Genomic DNA, 19,706 nt, shown 5'->3' with positions numbered 1-19,706 from the left:
TATCCAGAGAAATCTAAAGGATATTGGTTTTACGTTCCAAACCATAGTTCAAGAATCGTAGAAACAGATAATGTTATATTCCTTAAAAATTTTGAAATTAGTGGGAATGCTTAAAAACAAATTGTGAATATACAAGAAATTAGATCAGATTTTTCTACATATATAAATTTTTCTTTATCACAACTACGACAAATATTGTTTTAGCAATTAATGAATGTCCTGATAATGTTGCATAACATTTAAATGATAAAACACCAAAAAAAAAACTGTCAGAGGTTTGATGACAATGAACCACAAATAACGCTATTAAGAAGATCTTAAAGAGACAGGAAATCGGTTAAATGCCACAAATGGCGTAGTTGAATTGCAAGAGTTAGGTTTTTATATTGGAACCAATAAACATCCAATGTCATTATCACAAGTCATAAATAGAGTCTAACAAATGGTTAAATGCCATGAAAGATAAGATGAAATTTATGAAATAAAAAACAAAGTCTGGGATCTTGTTGAATTGCTAAAATGTTTAAAACGAGTTGGATGCAAGTGAGTTTTTTAAACCAAACATCAGTTAAAGGGTAATTGCTGGGGATAAACTCGGTTTAAGTAACGAATAAGTAAAATAACAAAAAAATTGAAAAGATCGAACACAAATATTTTTCGTGCAAAAATCTCTTCGAAGAGGATAAAAAACCACAAGTAAAGATAATTTTACTAAAACGGAAAAAACGAAGAGTACAAAAGATAGAGATAAAACTAAACCCCAAGACCCAAAATAAGAAACTCAAAACATACACACTGGGTAGGAAACTAATATTAAAATAACCTACACTAATCAAAGTTTAGATAGGAAACTAATATTAAAATAACCTACACTAATTGAAATTTAGGTGAAAGAAGAAAAATCAAAAAATAGGAAGCATAACTCCACAGTAATATTAAACGATATAAAGCTAGACTTGTTACCAAATATTATTCTATAAAAGATGATATTTTAATTAAAAAAAACTTTTTCATTGTATCTCACAATTTAAACATTGAATTTTTTTCAGCTTTAGCTAGAATAAAATTTAAGTATTTATAATAAAAGAAATAACAATGTAAAATAAAACAACTTTTATAAATTAAAATCTGAAAAAGGAGAAAATAAAAAAAAATGATGGAATACGTCTGCTCCTCTAATTAATTCTATTAATTTGCGATTAAAAGAAGAAGAAAGACTCGACCTTTTTTCATGTGTCTGTTTTTCAGACTTATCCCCATTAAAACTTAGCAAAAAATGTGTTATAATTTTATTCAAAATCTTAAAGATAAAGTCTACCATTTATTTAACTAAATAAAGATACATAAAATATTAGTTAAACTCTTAATAACTAACTAAATATAGAATAAATCAAATATTAATTAAACTCTTAACAAAATATCTTTACAAATTTGAGTTTAAATAAAATTAAAAATTATTAATGTCATCAATTTCTTGATCTAATAACACAAATGTATTTGTGTTATGATATGAAAGCTTAGATTCATTCCCTAGCAACTCCACTCTTACTCCAAATTACTAAAGAAAACTGAAAATTAATTAATTTAGCATATTCTTAATATTTTGAATTCAATTTCATCTCAATTATATAGTTTAAATGAATAAATTTTTATACATTAAAATATAAAAATTTATTTTTTAAATATCAATTTAATAATATAAAGAACAAAAAAATGCATTTTTGTCGATTTTTTTTTCTAAATCCATACTTTTATATACCGTATATATTATATATTATATATATTTGGTAAGTTCTCATGGGAATAGGCCTGAAAAACATACACATGAAAAAGGGTGGGGTGTATTATACTATATTATATTATAGATATAAATTATGGATTAGGGTATTAAAAATAAATGTAAATTATATAGTTAGTCATTAAATTATAGGTAAGTTTTTTTTGTTTTGGTTACTTAATTAAAAAAAGTTAAAATTTGGTTACTGAATTATTCAAAAATTTTTATTTAAGTCTTTGAACTATTAAAAAAATTTTATTTAAGTCATTGAGCTGTTAAAATTTTTTTTTGAATTTCGCTAGTGAGTTCCAAGCAACGATTCGATGATCGCTACAGTGAATCAGTACCCATCAGTAAGTAGAAAAATATATCTTATACCTAAGTCAATTTGGCGGTCAATTTTGGAATTAGAGAAAAAAACTGTTTGAATTTTAGTTTATAGATTCGTGATATTCAAAATTGTTTCATGAAAAAAATTGAACTGTAAATAAGAATGCTTTCGATTATGTAGACAGTACGCATAAAAAAATCATATAATATCAATTTTAACTGTCTAATGACGTTAATTAATTTTTTAAATAATTTAATGGCCAACTTGTAATTTTTTTAATAAGTGAATTAAATGAATACTTATCTATAGTTTGTTGAGTAACGGACTGTTTACCTTAAAAGAAAATTTAAGGCTAATGGGTTAGTTGAAGTTCGGGCCTATCTTGACCTTAATATTTTGGGCCTAGACTGAAATATCACCGGGACAAACGGGATAAATTCAACTTAAACCTTGACAAAACGATAATTTCACTTTTCTCCCTACTACTTCTTACTTTCCTAGCTCGGCCAAACTCACTCATCTGGCGCACAGCAAAGACTGCGAAGACTTCACCCAAGAAGGGACGAGTTTCTTTCACATTTATTGTATGTTTTCTCTTTTCCCGATCTAATACACCGTAGTTTATTCGCTAATTATTTCCGATCTGTTCTTAATTTGTAATTCCTAAAAAAAGTTTAGTATTTGTGAAAATCCTTCCCAGTTTTTAGGCGGTTGGCTGATTATGTGTTGGATTTTAATTGCAGGAAATGGCCAGACGTCTAGCTGGATTTCTGGTTCTGTTACTTGTAGTATCGATCTGCGAAGCCGCTTTTCTTTTTCAACCAATCTCCGATTCTCATCGATCTACCGCTCTTGAACTCTTCACTCCCGACCATGGATCATTCAAAAGGTTTGCCTTTATATATATTTTTTGACCTCACAATTTCATTATTTAACCGTTGGTTGTTAAGGAAAGGAATTGGAAGAAAGTGCATAACAGCTACCGTTGAAGGTCAACTTTGGATGTGTTTGATAACATATTGAAAGAGAAATATTTTCAGTGGTTTAATTTTTTCGTTTGATAACTCAATTCATGTTGTGATAATTAGGTGGTGAGGCTATTTATACTATGCTAATATTTATTTCTAAAAGAACTTGTGTTTAAATTCAATTACATCTATCTTTAATTACAAAATGCGATATCTTTAAAGTAATAATTTTTGTTTTGAGTTATCCAGTATAAAGTGAAATGTCATGTTAATGAAACTAAATTTGTGAAATTAATGATTATCAATATGTACATTTATTTACCATCTTTTCGTAATGCATATTCAGTGGTTATAAATTCAATACTAAAAATCTATTACGTAATTCTTTTTCCCGTTTATAAAACAACACCTTATCTAAACTTCAACATTTTAAAGAAAAGTTTCAGTGATGAGAAATTTGCAATTTTAGTTTTTCCTTTGTTTGAACTGGAAGTAGACAAGAGACCTATGAGAATGAGGTTTTTGGAGGTATCTCATTTGATATAATTGATCTAAACAGCTTGGAAGAAACATATGAGGCACTAAGAACATTTCAGATTCTTGGAATTGAAAAGAAGCCTGATTTAACAGCTACAGCTTGCCGCTCAATTTCTGAAACTGTTGGGTCATCTTCATCGACTGCAAAGGATCTTTTCTATGCTTTAAAAGCAAATAGTATAGCGGAATGCAAGATTGACAAGAAAGCTTCTAAGGTTTATTTGAATTTGTTACACTGACATGTGGTTCAAGATCTTTTAATATTGCTTAACCCTGGTGCTTAGTTTTGTTGTTGTTATTGTTATTGTTGTTGTTGTTGTTGTTGTCATTATTATCATCTTTTTTTCTTTTCTTTTCTTTTTCTCATTTGCTAAAGGGCATTATTTCAAGACTTAAAGCTGCCGTAAGTGGTGCGAGTTCATTGCTTGACTTCTACTATTCAGTAGGAGGTTTGGTACTCATCAAGGTAATGATCGAATTCAAATTACCCCTTAGTATGACATACTTCAGTTCCATGTCAGCTATTTCTCAAATTTATGAGGTTTCTAAATGATTTATATATGCATTATAATTGCTTCTGTTTGTTATGTTGATCTAGGAACCTTATTTATCTAGCTTACTTTCTACAGCTGCGATAGCTTTTAAGTTTTGCATTTTTCAATGCCTTCTAATTCCTTGTCTGTCGATTCAGGATCAAAGTTCTGAAGCTGATGTTCATCTTGCTGATGCTGAGGGAGTGTTCCGCTCTGTCAAGGTTTGTTGTTGTAACTAGATCTAGTTTTATGGTGAGGTTAAATTGCTGCTCCTTTCCAGATCTATCTAGGCAGGCTCAGGCTTACCATTTCAGTGGAACTAGTTGTTGATGTGGTGAGATTTGGGTTTGGGGAGGAGGCTCACTACTTGAACTGACTCAAATTTCCATCTTTATTAATATATGCTTGTCGTGGTTGATTTTGTGTTATGAAATCTTTCTAGGCTTTCAGCCAGAGTGATGGCAGGTGGCGTTATAGTTCAAATAACCCCGAATCTAGTGCTTTTGCTGCTGGTAATGATTTATCTAGATTCTTTAACTTTTTTTAATACAATGTCTGGTACAAGCACCATATTTCTTTTTGTTCTTTCTTTGGTCTTAGTTCTTTGATAATTGTTGTCTATCTTCTTCGCATTTACTTAATTGTTTGATTCAATTTTGCAATAGTTGTTCATTTTGTCATATTCTGGCAGGAATTGCACTTGAAACGCATGCTGGAATTGTTTCGTTAGCATCTTCAGAAATTGACCAATCTTTGGTAAGTAGTTAATGTTGCTTACTATGATGTGGTGAAAGTTTTGACCAGTTTATGAATCTGAATAACCATTCAGCTGTAGGAGGATGATAAGATGTTCTCTTATACCATGGTTTACTTCAACTTTTAACTATATCGTGTTGGATATTTAGCTTATAGATGTAGATGGATCTTAATAAAATTCTTTTCAAAGCAATATAAGCAAGGATAGTACATGTTACCTGATATCTTGTTCTTTGCAATGCTTATTTAATTATCAAATTGCTGTGTTATAGAAAGTGAATTTTTTTATTATGATGGTGACTTTTGATGTCGAATTTTCTCAGCTACCCTGAGCAGGTTTTGCTTTAATCTTAATTCTTATTCTGGTCTTCTTACCGGTGTCTGTCAAGTCTGGGCATTTCATAATATATGTTTGCTTACTATTGGCAGATTAGTACTCTAAAGAATGATATAATCAAGCTTTTTGATAGCATCGAGAAATATGGTATGCATATCTTTCCCTTTTTCTAGATTTCTGGTTCTAGTTTTCTTCAATGTCATTTTTTCTTTTTGCTGCTTCCGTTCATCATCTCAATTAAAAATAATTATAATAAACAGTAGTACTCAATTTAGTTCTGTTTTAGTTTTATTTATTTTTCTTTTTTGTTCTTCATTTCCATTAATCGAGTTGTCTCTTTTTCAGATGATGGGGCCCTTTACTTTGATGATAAACTTGTTGATGGTCATGAATACCAAGGTCCTGTATCAACCACCTCATCTGTTCTTAGAGGCCTAACAGCATTTGCTGCAGTGACTGCTGAAAATCTCAATGTCCGTAGAATGAGCTCCATTATCATTCATTTTAGCCCAATTGTCTTTTCTTCTTGGACTGTATTCTAATACTTCTGGTTTATATCTGCAGCTTCCAGGGGACAAAATTCTTGGATTAGCTAAATTCTTCCTTGGTATTGGTGTTCCTGGTGATGCCAAAGATTTCTTCAACCAAATAGACTCCTTAGCTTGTTTGGAAAGCAACAGGCAAGGCTTTTCTTTAGGCAGTTTTAATGTATTTCATTTATTTAAAATAGTTTGATGATGATATTAGAATATTTTTGTAGAAATCAGAGTATTTTATACTAAATAGAACATAAATCAGAGTTTTTATATACAACCTATGACACTACTTTAGGAAACTCTAAGTTAGGAAAGATACTAAATAGGAGATATGATCCCTTAAAATAAGGGATTTTAATAAAAAAAATATCTACAAAATATTCCTAAAATATTTACAGAATATTCCTACACTCCCCCTCAAGCTGGAGAATATACATTGTATAATCCCAGCTTGAATAGGAATTTATTGAACATAGGTTTTGGCAAAGCCTTGGTAAGAATGTCTGCAATCTGTCTTTCTGAAGAAATGTAAGAAAGAGTGACTGTCTTTTTGTTGACTTGATCAGCAATAAAATGCCTATCAATTTCAACATGCTTTGTTCAGTCATGTTGAACTGGGTTCTTGGCAATCTGAATGGCAGATTGATTATCACACAAAACTTCAAAGTGATCCTCCTGATTTGTGCCAAGTTCTTTTAGTAATTTAAGTAGCCAAATTCCTTCGCATATCCCCAAAGCTAGTGCTCTAAATTCAGCTTCAGCACTACTTCTTGAAACAACAGATTGTTTCTTACTTCTCCAAGTTGTAAGGTTACCCCAAACAAAAGTGCAGTACCCACTAGTGGATCTTCTTTCAGTGAGATCTCCAGCCCAATTAGAGTCTGTAAAAATCTTAACAGTTCTGTCTTGTGTCTTCTTAAACAATAAGCCGTGTCCTGGAGTTTTCTTCAAGTACTTGAGAATTCTATTTGCTGCTGCCATATGCTCTTCAGTAGGATTAGTCATGTGTTGACTTATCACATTTACGGGAAAAGCTATATCTGGCCTTGTCAAGGATAAGTAGATTAGTTTCCCAACTAACCTTTGAAATTTCTCTCTGTCTACTAAGGACTCATCTTCTTTATTGAATCTCAAGTTTGCCTCCATTGGTGTATCAGCCGGCTTACAGCCAAGAAAACCAGTTTCTTTGAGTAAATCAAGTACATACTTTCTCTGGTTGATCACAAGTCCTTTTGATCTTGCCACCTCCATTCCTAGGAAATACCTTAGCTTTCCCAAGTCCTTGGTTTTGAATTCCCTGTTTAACAACTTCTTCAAATTGCTAATCTCTTCCTCATCATCTCCAGTAAGAATGATGTCATCCACATACACAATTAGGATAGCTTTTTTATTTGTAGAAGTTACCTTGATGAAAAGCGTGTGATCGGCAAGGGACTGCTTGTAGCCATTTTGAAGAATGACTTTAGTGAACCTCTCGAACCAAGCTCTGGGTGATTGTTTTAACCCGTATAGAGACTTGTTGAGCTTGCAAACCTTGTTGCTACCTTCAATAGACTTTGAGCCAGGTGGCAATTGCATATAGACTTCTTCCTCAAGCTTGCCATTAAGAAATGCGTTTTTTACATCAAGTTGGTGTAATTTCCAATCGCAATTTACAGCCAAACTTAGGAGTACTCGAATAGTGTTAAGCTTTGCCACAGGTGCAAAAGTTTTTGTGAAGTCTATCCCATATGTTTGCGTGAAACCTCTGGCCACTAGTCTAGCTTTGTATCGTTGGATACTGCCATTGGAGTTATACTTTACAGTAAAGATCCATTTACAGCCGACAGCCTTTTTTCCTTGAGGAAGGTCTGTAATGGTCCAAGTAGCATTTTTCTCTAGTGCACAAATTTCCTTTTCAACAGCCCTTCTCCATTTTGGATCCTTTAGAGCTTCAGCTATGCTTGTGGGAACCTGTTCTTTATCCAAAGTTGCTGTAAATTCTTGAAAAGACGGCATCAATGAATTATAACCAGTAAATTTTTCAATAGGATGCTTGGTGCACTGTCTAACCCTTTTCTAATAGCAATAGGAAAGTCATCTAGAGTAGTGGACTTACTGATTTCTCCTTCCATTTCGGCAGCTGGACCCAAATCCAATTCTCGGCAAGAATCAGATTGCAAAACAGTCTCAGGGATATGTCTTCTTTTTCTTGTGTAGACACGAAGCTGTTTGGGTGGTGGTGTTTTTTGAAGACTGTCAATTGGAGTAGGTGTATTTTCAGGAAGAGTGTTTAAAGTGGGTGTAGGTGAATTAGTCATAGGTACTACAGGAGAATCAATGGGAGCATTCACAGGTGACAGATCTGCAGGTAATGGCGAACAAGATGGCAATTTTGAAGGTTGAGAATGAAGATTAGGAGGAGATACCTGTTGTGGCTGAAAATCACTCCATGTTTCCCCCTGAATTTCAGCCTGAGTGAAATAGGAATCCTGCTCATAAAATGTTATATCCATAGTGGTGAAAAATCGTTTAGGAGGAGGATGATAGCATTTATAACCCTTCTTAAGTGAAGAATACCCAACCAATACACATTTTAAAGACTTAGGATCTAACTTGGACTTATTAGGAGCAATATTTTGGATAAAAACAGTGCAGCCAAAAATTTTAAGTGGCAGAATGGAGGAGATAGGCTTAAAATGAGGAAAGTGCTGCAAAAATATAGATTGAGGCGTTTGAAATTTTAAAATCTTACTAGGCATCCGGTTGATTAAATATGTGGCAGTTAATAAGGCTTCCCCCCACAAATATTTAGGAACATTAGTGGTAAATAAAAGAGAACGAGTAACTTCAAGAAGGTGCCTATTTTTCTTTCGGCAATGCCGTTTTGCTGTGGGGTTCCAGCACAAGAACTAATCTGAACTATGCCTTTTCCTTAAAAATATCACCTAAAGACCTAGCAAAAATTCACTGCCATTATCAGATTTAAAGAGCTGGATTTAGACCCAAATTGAGTGAGAACCATGTTATAAAATTGCACAAAAACACTAGCAGTTTCAGATTTATCTTTCAGCAAATAAGTCCAAGTTATCCTACTGTGATCATCAATAAAAGTGATAAACCACTTACAATTATCAGCATTCTTCACCCGAGAAGGGCCCCAAATATCACTATGGATCAAAGCAAAAGGGTAAGAAGGCTTGTATGTAGAAGGAAAATAAGATGATTTAGTATGTTTGGCAAGAGAGCAAACTTTGCAAGAAAAAGAATTAGGCCTTTTATTAATGAATAGAGCAGGAAACAATTTTGCAAGGTATTGGAAACTAGGATGGCCTAAACGAAAGTGCCATAACATAACAGTATCAATATTTCCTAAAGCGGTAAATGACTTGGAGATCTCGATTTTAGGAGAGGTAGGGAGGATGTAGAGACCATTATGCAAGCTGGCCTTACCAATCTTCTTCGAGTTCAGTGCCTGCAAAATATAATCACGATCATTAAAAATTACAGAGCAGTGCAAGTCTGTAGACAATTTACTAACAGAGATGAGATTGCACGCCAGATTTGGTACAAAGAGAACATTTTTAAGTGCAATCTGTTCATTGAGAATAACAGTGCCATGTCCCTCTATTTTGCACAAGGTACCATCAGCCGTTTTGACAGCTTTACCAAAGGTATGGAAAAAATTGTGAAACAATGCCTTGTTACCAGTCATATGATCCATAGCACCAGAATCGAGGATCCAATTAGGAGTCAACTGGGAGGAGAAAAATGCAGTAGAAGAAAGGTTACCTTTTGGATCTTTTATGACCAGATTACCCTCACAAGACCCTTGAAACTTTCCAAATAGTTTTTGAAGTTCAGCAATCTGTTCTTTAGTGAAACTAGTGACAGAGGTGGCAACGACAAGGCTTGATTTATTATCTCGAGAGTGCTTGGACTTCCAGTCCTGAGGCTTACCATGAAGCTTCCAACACTTCTCCTTAGAGTGGCAGAGCTTTTTGCAATGATCACACCAAGGTCTCCCCCGTTTGGAAAAGGGAGATGATTGATGGGTCAGTAAGGCAGATCTTTCAGAAGTGGAATATGGTTCATCAGACAGCATCACACACCTTCGGCTTTCTTCCTTCTTGACCATAGAAAAAGCCTTTCGAAGGGAGGGAAGAGGAGAAATAGCCAGGACCCTGCCGCGAACCTCGTCCAGGTCCTTATTTAAGCCTTGGAGAAATTGAAAAAGTCTTCGTTGAGTAACAATTTGTTGATGAAGAGCAGTATCTCTTGGATCTACCCAATCATAATGTGTATACAAATCTAATTGTTGCCAAAGAGTAGTAAGGGTATTGTAGTAGAGAGTAACAGGCATGGTTCCTTGTTTAAGGGTGGCTGCTTGATCTTCAACATGATATAATTCAGCAATGTTATCCGTGCTAGAGTAGGTTTCGCGGACTGCACTCCAAATTTTAGCGGCTGTGGTGTAAAGAAGAAAGTTTCTGCTTATACTCGGGGTCATGGAATTAAGGAGCCAAGTCATAACCTGACCATTGTCACGCATCCACTTAGCAAAACCAGCATCAGTCACAGCAGGCTTCTTGATTTCACCAGTAACGTAGTCCAATCTTTCTCTGCCCAAGAGAAAAATCTTAACCGATTGGGACCATTCAAGAAAATTGTTGCCATTCAATCGATGGCAGGTGATAGTCAGACCAGACGAATCTGATGGAGCATCGGAACCAGAAAAATGTTCTGGATTTGAAGTAATCTCCGAAGTAGGAGAAGGAGTTTCGGACATGGTCTAGGTTGAAAAAGAAATCGTAACCTAAGCTGATACCATGTAGAAATCAGAGTATTTTATACTAAATAGAACATAAATCAGAGTTTTTATATACAACCTATGACACTACTTTAGGAAACTCTAAGTTAGGAAAGATACTAAATAGGAGATATGATCTCTTAAAATAAGGGATTTTAATAAAAAAAAATATCTACAAAATATTCCTAAAATATTTACAGAATATTCCTACAATTTTTTTTGCTACGATGTTATGTAACTATCCAAATAGCTTTTAGCAATAGTGAAAGCTTAACCTTAGTTGAGTTTCTGTCACTCTTGAATAATACTTTTTCTAGTTGATTCTTGAGAGAGCAAGAAATTATGCACATGCCTATTTGTATCGCTCTAGACTCTAGTTTGCTGAAGTTTTAGCTTTATTTTGCATATTCTGGAATTGAGTTCAGTGTTTGTGAACTTGTTTTCATACTTGCTTTATTCCTTTTGTATCTCTGAGAGGTGAGTGGTAGTTTTAGTGTGTTGATGGCACCCTTTTTCTTTGGTTTTATATAACGAACCTGTGGAGCTTAATAGATCTTAATTTCACCTTGCCATGCAGGGTTTCTATACCACTTATCTTATCGTTTCCATCAACGGTGCTTTCATTGACTAGAAAAGACTCACTCAAGGTTTGTCTGAAGTTAAAATCCTTAACAGAAGAATAGTGTGTAGCAACTTAAATTCCTCTATAGTGGCAGAAACCTAGCACCCATGATTGATGGTATTAATATTAGTGGCATTTCCTTTTTGCTTCGTAAGTACACAGCAGTTTTAGCTCTTCAAGGAGATACTTGTGTCATTTGATGGATGTATGCTGGCCTTTGTTCTGGTCTGTTTATCAAAAAGGAATCTTTTTCCATGGCTTATTCATCTGCATCCAATTTATGATGCATATTGCATTCTTGTACTTAACCTTCCTTGATTCATACTAGGTTTTAAATCATTTAATCTTGTTAAGGGATTCTGTTAGTGCTCATTTTATGTTTTTTTAACAGGTTGGAGTTAGCACTGTGCTTGGTTCAGAAGTACCATCTCTAACAGTAAAGCTTGTGGGAGCTTTTAGTTCTGGTTCAAAGGATGCTTCTCTAGTTGAAAGCCAGGTATGGTGTTTCCTCTAACTAGTGTTCATTTTATCGGATGTAATTTCTGCTTCATACAAATTCTTTTTTTTTTTTCGCATTTTCCTTTATTTCTGTTTAATTGATTTAATGTTTATAAATATTATGGGATGCAGGAACTTAATTTTGACAAGACATCTGGGCTACATATCTTGAACGACTTGCCGAAGAGTATTGATGTTGGAAGTTACACATTTGTTTTTGAGGTACTGTTGTCTTGTATTCTTGGATTGAAACTTTTCATTCATCTGGCTTTCAATGAAATATGATGTTTGAACTTTTTAGATTGTGCTTCATGAACCTAAGCATGAAGAGGTTTATTTTAAGGGAAGCCAAACAAAAGTCCCAATATCTGTCACTGGACTTATCAAGATTGAAAATTCAGAAATTGCAGTTCTTGACAGTGATCTTGGGAGTATAGAATCGCAGAAAAAGTATGTCTATTTCTTACGTGTATATTGTTCATCTTTTTTCAATACCTATAGTTGATATAACTGATGACTATTTTGGAACATCCAATGACACTTCTAAAAGTTATTGGCTAGTGTTTGAGTTTTTATTCAACTGAACTCTGAACTGATGTTATTCGTTGCCCTACATCCTATATATAGGCTAGATTTAGCTGGAAAAAATGCTATATCATTATCAGCAAACCATCTCCAGATGCTGCGTCTATCCTTTCAGTTGACAACTCCTCGTGGACGTTCTTTTAAGCCACATCAGGTTGGTAGTTCTGCTTGTCTTCAATGCGTGGTTTACTTTGCAACAATTTGCTGCTAATCATGTGGCTTGCAGGCATTTCTCAAGTTGAGACATGAGAGCAAGGTTGAGCACATCTTTGTGGTTGGGAACTCTGGAAAACAGTTTGAGATAGTTCTAGTAAGTATCTTTTCTTTCATAGGTTGAGTATCTTTCTGGGCGTATGTGACAGATTAAAAATTTAGGCGTATTTAGAATCGTTTGAGATTTTTCTATTTCTTGCAGCTCATGATATTACTCTTTTCATTGGGAAACAATAAGACATCTATAGTTTATACTATTACTAACAGATTAAAATATTCAGTTTTTTGTGCTCTATATAAAGTTTGCATGTGTGTTTTTTTAATCATTAATCGTATGGCTTGTCTTGTAGAATTTTCTTGGGCTGGTTGAGAAGTTCTTCTATCTCTCAGGCAAATATGACATGGAGCTCACTGTTGGTGATGCCGCTATGGTATTTGTTACTCTTGCTTTTAGAAATGTTCAATTTTTACAAGTCCACAAACACTTAGAAATAAAATATGCATCGTTTTCTTTCTTCAGGAGAACTCTCTGTTAGTAGCTATCGGACATATTGAGTTAGATCTACCAGAAGCACCCGAGAAGGCACCCCGCCCTCCTCCTCAGCCCGTAGATCCATACTCAAGATATGGACCCAAAGCAGAGATAACACACATCTTCAGGGCTCCTGAAAAGCGTCCACCTCAGGAGCTTTCCCTTGCTTTCCTGGGGCTTACTATCTTGCCATTGCTTGGATTTTTGATTGGGGTGAGTCCTGCATTTTGCTGCTGCTTTTTTACATTTTCATTTAAGAAGAAAGTTACTGGTATCCAAATTTCTATTTGATTCATTTTTTAAAAACGTCTTTTATACTTGGTCAAATAGTTTGATGTCTTGTTGAATCCTGGTTAGACTGGTGTCGCCTTAAACCTGTCTGAAAATTTTAATTCATGGGTTGAATTAACATTTCTTCCTGAATAACTTCTCATGCTTTTCTGCCACGGGGATGTTTCATAACATTTATCTTGGGGGAGAGCCATTGACTGCTTAAAAGATTTAGGAAAATAAAAAGAAGATAAAAAGGGGTTTGGGGGATATTGAGATTTTAGATCTTTGATCTTTACCAGGAAAATTTAAAACCTTTTTGATGAGTAGCATTCTTGGAGCTTGTTAAGTCATCTCAGTAAAAGAATCTGGTATTTCAATTTGCAGTTTAGTTGCTAACCTATCGGGTACTGCAATTTCCAATTCCAAAGTATGTATATACGGTTTCTGGTCTAGTTCGTGAATGTGATGGTAGTTTTTTAGTTTAGTAGCACGAACTTCATTGCTATTTCCGAACTTTATTGATCTGGTAAATTTGGTTTGTGACAGCTATTACGTCTAGGGGTGAATCTGAAGAACTTTCCCACCAAACCCTTACCTGCCACATTTGCCGTTCTTTTCCATGTTGGCATTGGAGCAGTTCTATTGCTCTGTGTGTTTTTCTGGGTGAAGGTTAGTATTTGTTATACATTTAAAACTTCACTCATGTACAAAGTGGATTGCATATAATATAGATTAAAGCTTGAACTTTGAATGTTGTGGGTGCAGTTGGATCTATTCCAAACACTGAAGATACTTGGTTTCTTGGGAGGAATCCTTGTGTTTGTTGGGCATAGAATCCTATCCCACCTGGCCGCTGCGTCAGCCAAGTTGAAATCTGCCTGAGCTTGAGAAAGGACAAATAAATTAGTCGTTGAACATTTTAACTCAAATTTTGTAGGTCCATTTTGACAACATTTAAGTTCTCTATTACGAATCCTAGTCGTAGTAACGTTAAGAAAATTTGCTGCTCATTATTTAAAGCTTCGATGCCTGTTTATTTTGGTAGTAACAAACGCCAACATCAATATAAACAAGTTATAAATCGTCCAAACATTCATAATCTTTCTAATTCTAAGTTACCTTTTTTGTGGTTAACGAGTGGGCAAAAATAAATAAAAGAGAGAAGAAATACTAAGAATATTATAGATTTATGAGTACCTATAAAATTAAGATAAAACTCGTTTAAGAGGTTTGAAGAATTTTATCCCAAAAGAAGGAAATTTATATTAGGATAATCTTAACAATTAAGCTTTTTAGAATAAAACTTCTTCACATTATTAAAAACATGAAATTAGTATATACTTTTCTCTAATTTTTTTAGAATAAAACTTCTTCACATTATTAAAAACATGAAATTAGTATATACTTTTCTCTAATTTTAGTTAGTTTTTCTAAAATATAAGTGATTAAAATAGAAAAATTAAAAAAAAATTATTGATTATACAAAATAGGCTCAGGTCTAAGGCTACAATAAGTAATTAAAATAAAAGTAAACATTTTCTTTACAGATTTTTTTTATCTCACGGTTTGTCCTTATTATTTATAGAAATTTGATATTATTAGAAAAAAGAATTCTCAACAAACAATTTCATTCATAATAAAAGTTAGAATGCAATCATATTATTAAGAAAGTCAAATTCCATTTCTCAATTGTGAATTCAATCCTTGCTAATCTTAAGTAAGCTTTGTGAAAGAACTTCTGTCAACCTACGATCTAAAGTGTGCGCTTTCTCTTTTATTTTTTTTTGTTTATTTATATTTATTATTTGCAAGAGCTTTTATCTATTTTAATGATTTTTTTTTGATAATTTTGTGTTGCAAAAGTGAAGAATTGTCTTTTATTATACATTTAAAAGTAACAATTTTATGGCATTGAATCTTTAATAACAAGAATTAAATAATTTTTAAAGTTTATATGTTATTTGATTTTTTTAATTTTAATTAATTTTATTTTAAAATAATTTAATTAGAATTGAAGAGTATATTGAATATGGATGAGTGTATAATAATAATTATATCTTTAAAATTTAATAATGTAACAAAATTTTAGTGATATTTAAAACTTTTAATTTTTAAAATTATCTTAATATAAATTATTCTCTATTTCTTAATTAAATTTTAGATAATAAATCACTACAATATTCTAGGAAACCAATAGAGGAATTCTTTTGAGAATGTTGAATCAATTTGGATGAAATAGAAATATAGTAGGGTCCATGAATTTAACAAAAAAATAATTTGGTAAAAAAAGGAAGATAAAAAACAAGAGAGAAGAATGTCTATTACGTTCTACAGTAAAGATAAAAAATTAGTGAAGAATAAAACAAAGCTAACAAAAGCAAAAAAAAGTAGAGACGAGCATTGGCATAAACACAAGCCTGCAATAATGAAAGTATATATAATATAAAATGAAAGAGAAGTTGAATTGCAGTGAGTCTTTATTCGGAGTCCTTAAGGCTTTCACTTGTAAGCCACATTTTCTTCTGAATTATGAACACTACATCATCCTCATCTTGCTCCACCAGCTGAGAATCTGATATTGCCACTGATTCCCAGTGTAATGCTCCTAAATATTTCTTTATCACTTCCGCTATCGATCGCTTATCATTATAAATGATGTAACCTTTAGGCCTCAAGATTCGGTCCATTTCTAACAACAAATCCACAATGCTACATCCCCTCCTTTCGATATCAGAGAACACGGTCCAAGCATGGATCAGATCGTAAGTTCTCGGATACGTCGAGTAGCTTTCGCACCTGTTGGTTTACAGGGACACAAACCTTAGCAACTAATGCAATAATTGTGAGCACAACCATATGAAAAGACGTGGTTTACATACCAGTTATGCACACTTCCTAACAGTCCTCTGTCATATACTATCTTGAGAGTGTTGGGTCCATCTTCGGGCACCACATTCATAACCCAAACCTCTTTGTTACTCAACGCAGCTGCAAATGAACCCAGGTTTGCTTTCATGTCCATCACATTTCTAAACGTATCGGACTCGAGATTTTGACCGGAAACAGTCCAATAGTGTTCAACTCTTCGTTGCCAAAGTTCCTGCAACACATCAACCAACCCAACATGATTAAGCCAGTTTCTTCATGCATGCACCATGCAAAGATGAAGAGGTAATATAAGCCTCGTGAGAGATTACCGTGTCCTTTATGAACATATCGTCGGAGTAGCCTAAATCAGCGAGACGGGGAGGCGGTGTTGTCAAACGAGCAGGCCAAGGAGCCAACGCACTCCCTTTTGATCTATGAACCTCTGATAGGGTCAAAAACAGCATTCAAGTATCAAGAAAACAAGCAAAAGGAAAGCTGCGTGCATGAGCCAGATAAAAGGGGGCAAAGGGCTAAAAGTACTCACGGTTAGAGTAAGGAGTGATACAAGCTTCCATCGGAACGCCCCACACGAGATCCGGATCATCATCAGATCGGCACATGGGAGGTTGAGTACCAGGCTCTCTTTGCATATAACAGTCATTTGTCAAGGGTTTAACCCAAATAACAGTTTGGTCTCTTTTAACTGCGATCTTCCAACACATCCGCTCAACGAAAGCGCTCATTGCTCTAAATATTCGCAAATCTTCTTCATCTTGTGCATATGCCTCAGGGGATGAATAGGCAAAATAGCCTCCAGGCCTCAGTATCCTGTCTAGCTCAAGAAGAAGGATCCCATTCCTTTGAAGCCAATCAATCCTGCAACGAGAGCAATGTGCAAGTTCGAAAGATCGACTTGGGTAAGGAAGCCTCTTCGTCCCTAAAACACCGAGATACGCCGGGATTCCTCGCTCCAGAGCAAACTGAATCTGGTTTTCATGAACATCATTTGGTGCTAAAGACATTGTAAGAATATCATACGCCAGCAGGTATCCGCCGAAACTAGCAACTCCGCATCCCGCATCGAAAACCGTCCGGACGTTTCCCTCGTTGTTCATACTATTCTTCGGAAAGTTCAGCATCTGCCAGTTGAAACACATGAATATTAACAATTGCAATATATCAAAAACAGCCAGTGGTTTGAGAGGACAAACTCACTCACATTTGCCATTGAAGCAAGATATTTATCTGCTCCATAATGGAAGTGAGTTCCTCCACCAGGGAAAACAACCTTGTCACCTTTGACAACCATCCAGTTCTGGTCGGATTTTTCAGTAGCAAGATGAGTGTGCGGTATGTTGGCTTTCCATACCTGATCCCGACTTTTCGGCCACTTGATAGGGACCTGCAACAATCCAGAAAGCCGGAAACTTTATACTGCATGGTACTAAGATATATATGATGTTGGCTTAATTTGATTTAAAAATATAAGAAAACTAGACTGCAACACTTGACCCTGTATCCAGGTGGAGGAGGAATCAAACAATTGTAACGTTTTTCAGGCAATGGACAATGTCTTTCATAGTGTTCCATTACAGATAAATCCAACTTCAATCTTGTCTGGTATATAAGATTCCTGTCTAGGCAAGGTATTATCTCGGAATGTCGATCATCACAAACCTTGGAAAACAAACCAATCGTGATGTCAGCTAATCCATATACAAACATAGAGCTGCAAAATTGTAAGACAAGTTGGCTTAATATTATTAAGGTTCACTCACTGGGAAACTCTTTGGTATGAACCCATCATCAGCATCTTCTTCGTGTTTAGTGGAAGTATCAGTGTTATCTTCATCCCCACGCCAGTATGATGAACCGAATTTCCTCAAAGATTTACTTCCATATTCGAGGGCCGACGAACCACGGCTTCGGGTGTATGCATAGAAGCAACCGCAACAGAATACCAACACTATAATCCAAGTGATCAATCGTTTCTTTGGATTCACATCAGCTCTTCCCCTTGTCATATCTTTTTAGATCATCCAAGTTACCTAATCAATAATTCATTTAAACAAAATGCCTCAAAATTTAAGTAGTTTTTCTTTGAATCTTCCCTACTTGCATGTCCAAAGCTGAAAAAAAAAAAAAATTGCAGAGTCTCAGCTATTAATAAAATTGCCGTAACTTTAAAGAATGCCACATTTAAAACAAAAACAAAAGATGGAGAGTTTCTGCATGTTGTAGTGTAGTATTCATTACTTGCCTGGAAAGAAAAAATAACTTTGAAAGTTTTGTAAAAGAGGGAAGAGCACGTTTGGACAAACAAAAATGGGAACATATAAATATATATTATATTTTCGTTAAGAGAATTTTCAGAATGTTAAAAGCTGTTTTAGTTTTCAGAGTGTAAGTTAAATGGTGAAGAGAGATAAGAGACAGAGACGAAGTTTAACGACAATGAAGGTTGTCGTTTTGTTAGTTTCAGGTGTTGACGGCGATCTTTCCGGGGAATTTTGTTAGAGATTTAGAATAAATCTTCCTTTTTGTTATTTATTATTGTTGTTGTTGTTTTCCAGTCAAACAATCGAAAATACTGGAATTGAGCTGACGTGCATGCAGGCTAAAACAGGAATCTTTTGAAGTCTTTCTTCCTTTTTGAAAGTTGCTACAAATCTATTGCAAATTACCATTTTCAAGCAATTATACAGTAGATAAAAAAATTGGACAGCATTCATCCATGGCATAATCGACAAAACGTAATTACATACGTTGAGACTTGAATTTAAGTTTATTTTTTTTAAATGTAATTTTTTTTTTTATTTTTTTTATTTTTTAAAAAATATTTTTAATATTAATAAACTTTAATAGTGATAGATATCAAGATCAGGGTTCTTTATCAATAAACTTAAAAGATAAGACTCTAATCCTCATAATTTAGGATACAAAGAAATGATTCTACAATAACCTCGACATGTGTTGAGGTTGGTTTTTTTTCAAAGATTCTTAAAAAGGATTTTTATGCTTACACTATTAAGATTTTGATTTGTGATAACAAATTTCAACACTAATTTTTATTTTTTTTAAGATTTTGTTATGGACCAAAATGAAAGTCAAACTTCTGTCAAATAACAATCACTTTTGTTTTTATTTTCATTGTAAATGTTGCGAGTTTTTAATAATATGGTGTGTTTTGGGCATTGGGTTGTTAGGATAGAAGTGTTTAATGAAATGATGTGTTTTAAGCTTAGTTGTGACAACTGTTAAGGATCCGTTTATCTCCTTTTTAGCCACCAATTAGGTAAAGGAGGTGGTTATGAAATTGGAATTGGTTTTCTTACTCTCTCTGCTCATCTTTCTCACACTCTCTTCTCTATTTCTGGTCATTTCTCTCTCAATTTTTCAACCATACCAAGGGTATTAGAGCTGCAACGATCCTAATGGCCGGTGATGAAATTAAAATGAGGTTGCAGAAAGATGTGGGGGTGATACAGTAGGAACTTTTTCAGCTGCAAGTGAATCTAGCACAGGTTGATGCTCGAATAGATTCTTGCGTT

At 34.1% G+C, this 19,706-nt stretch overlaps 2 protein-coding genes across 2 annotated transcripts; one reads left to right on the top strand and one right to left on the bottom strand.

Moving 5' to 3' along the window:
* Positions 1 to 2,551: 2,551 nt before the first annotated feature.
* LOC107952893 (dolichyl-diphosphooligosaccharide--protein glycosyltransferase subunit 2) lies at positions 2,552 to 14,377 on the top strand. The gene is made up of 20 exons (XM_016888095.2): positions 2,552 to 2,692; positions 2,852 to 2,997; positions 3,636 to 3,828; positions 3,990 to 4,079; positions 4,305 to 4,367; positions 4,589 to 4,658; positions 4,838 to 4,902; positions 5,332 to 5,386; positions 5,585 to 5,712; positions 5,804 to 5,919; positions 11,142 to 11,211; positions 11,578 to 11,682; positions 11,817 to 11,906; positions 11,986 to 12,134; positions 12,312 to 12,423; positions 12,496 to 12,579; positions 12,833 to 12,913; positions 13,003 to 13,227; positions 13,834 to 13,956; positions 14,053 to 14,377. The coding sequence occupies exons 2-20, from the start codon at positions 2,855 to 2,857 to the stop codon at positions 14,167 to 14,169; spliced, it is 2,079 nt and encodes a 692-aa protein (XP_016743584.1). The 5' UTR covers positions 2,552 to 2,692; positions 2,852 to 2,854; the 3' UTR covers positions 14,170 to 14,377.
* A 1,205-nt stretch (positions 14,378 to 15,582) lies between these two features.
* Positions 15,583 to 18,564, bottom strand: LOC107956470 (probable methyltransferase PMT3). The gene is made up of 8 exons (XM_016892130.2): positions 18,416 to 18,564; positions 17,934 to 18,284; positions 17,668 to 17,832; positions 17,375 to 17,557; positions 16,700 to 17,294; positions 16,485 to 16,597; positions 16,167 to 16,387; positions 15,583 to 16,083 (listed from the first exon to the last, which is right to left on the bottom strand). Exons 2-8 carry the CDS (start codon positions 18,177 to 18,179, stop codon positions 15,765 to 15,767), a joined length of 1,842 nt encoding a protein of 613 aa, XP_016747619.1. The 5' UTR covers positions 18,180 to 18,284; positions 18,416 to 18,564; the 3' UTR covers positions 15,583 to 15,764.
* Positions 18,565 to 19,706: the final 1,142 nt, after the last annotated feature.

The sequence above is a fragment of the Gossypium hirsutum genome, chromosome A07 (assembly GCF_007990345.1).
Source record: "Gossypium hirsutum isolate 1008001.06 chromosome A07, Gossypium_hirsutum_v2.1, whole genome shotgun sequence".
Taxonomy (NCBI): domain Eukaryota; kingdom Viridiplantae; phylum Streptophyta; class Magnoliopsida; order Malvales; family Malvaceae; genus Gossypium; species Gossypium hirsutum.
This window is presented reverse-complemented; position numbering and strand designations above follow the sequence as displayed.

What these genes read in the sequence shown, in the direction of transcription:
- LOC107952893 (XM_016888095.2), top strand. Translation starts at nt 2,855, where the DNA reads ATGGCCAGACGTCTAGCTGGATTTCTGGTTCTGTTACTTGTAGTATCG. An exon ending in TGCTTGGATTTTTGATTGGG is followed by an intron (nt 13,228 to 13,833) that starts GTGAGTCCTGCA and finishes GGTTTGTGACAG; the next exon opens with CTATTACGTCTAGGGGTGAA. An exon ending in GTGTGTTTTTCTGGGTGAAG is followed by an intron (nt 13,957 to 14,052) that starts GTTAGTATTTGT and finishes TTGTGGGTGCAG; the next exon opens with TTGGATCTATTCCAAACACT.
- LOC107956470 (XM_016892130.2), bottom strand. Translation starts at nt 18,179, where the DNA reads ATGACAAGGGGAAGAGCTGATGTGAATCCAAAGAAACGATTGATCACT. An exon ending in TCATACCAAAGAGTTTCCCA is followed by an intron (nt 17,833 to 17,933) that starts GTGAGTGAACCT and finishes TTGTTTTCCAAG; the next exon opens with GTTTGTGATGATCGACATTC. An exon ending in ATATGTTCATAAAGGACACG is followed by an intron (nt 16,388 to 16,484) that starts GTAATCTCTCAC and finishes GATGTGTTGCAG; the next exon opens with GAACTTTGGCAACGAAGAGT.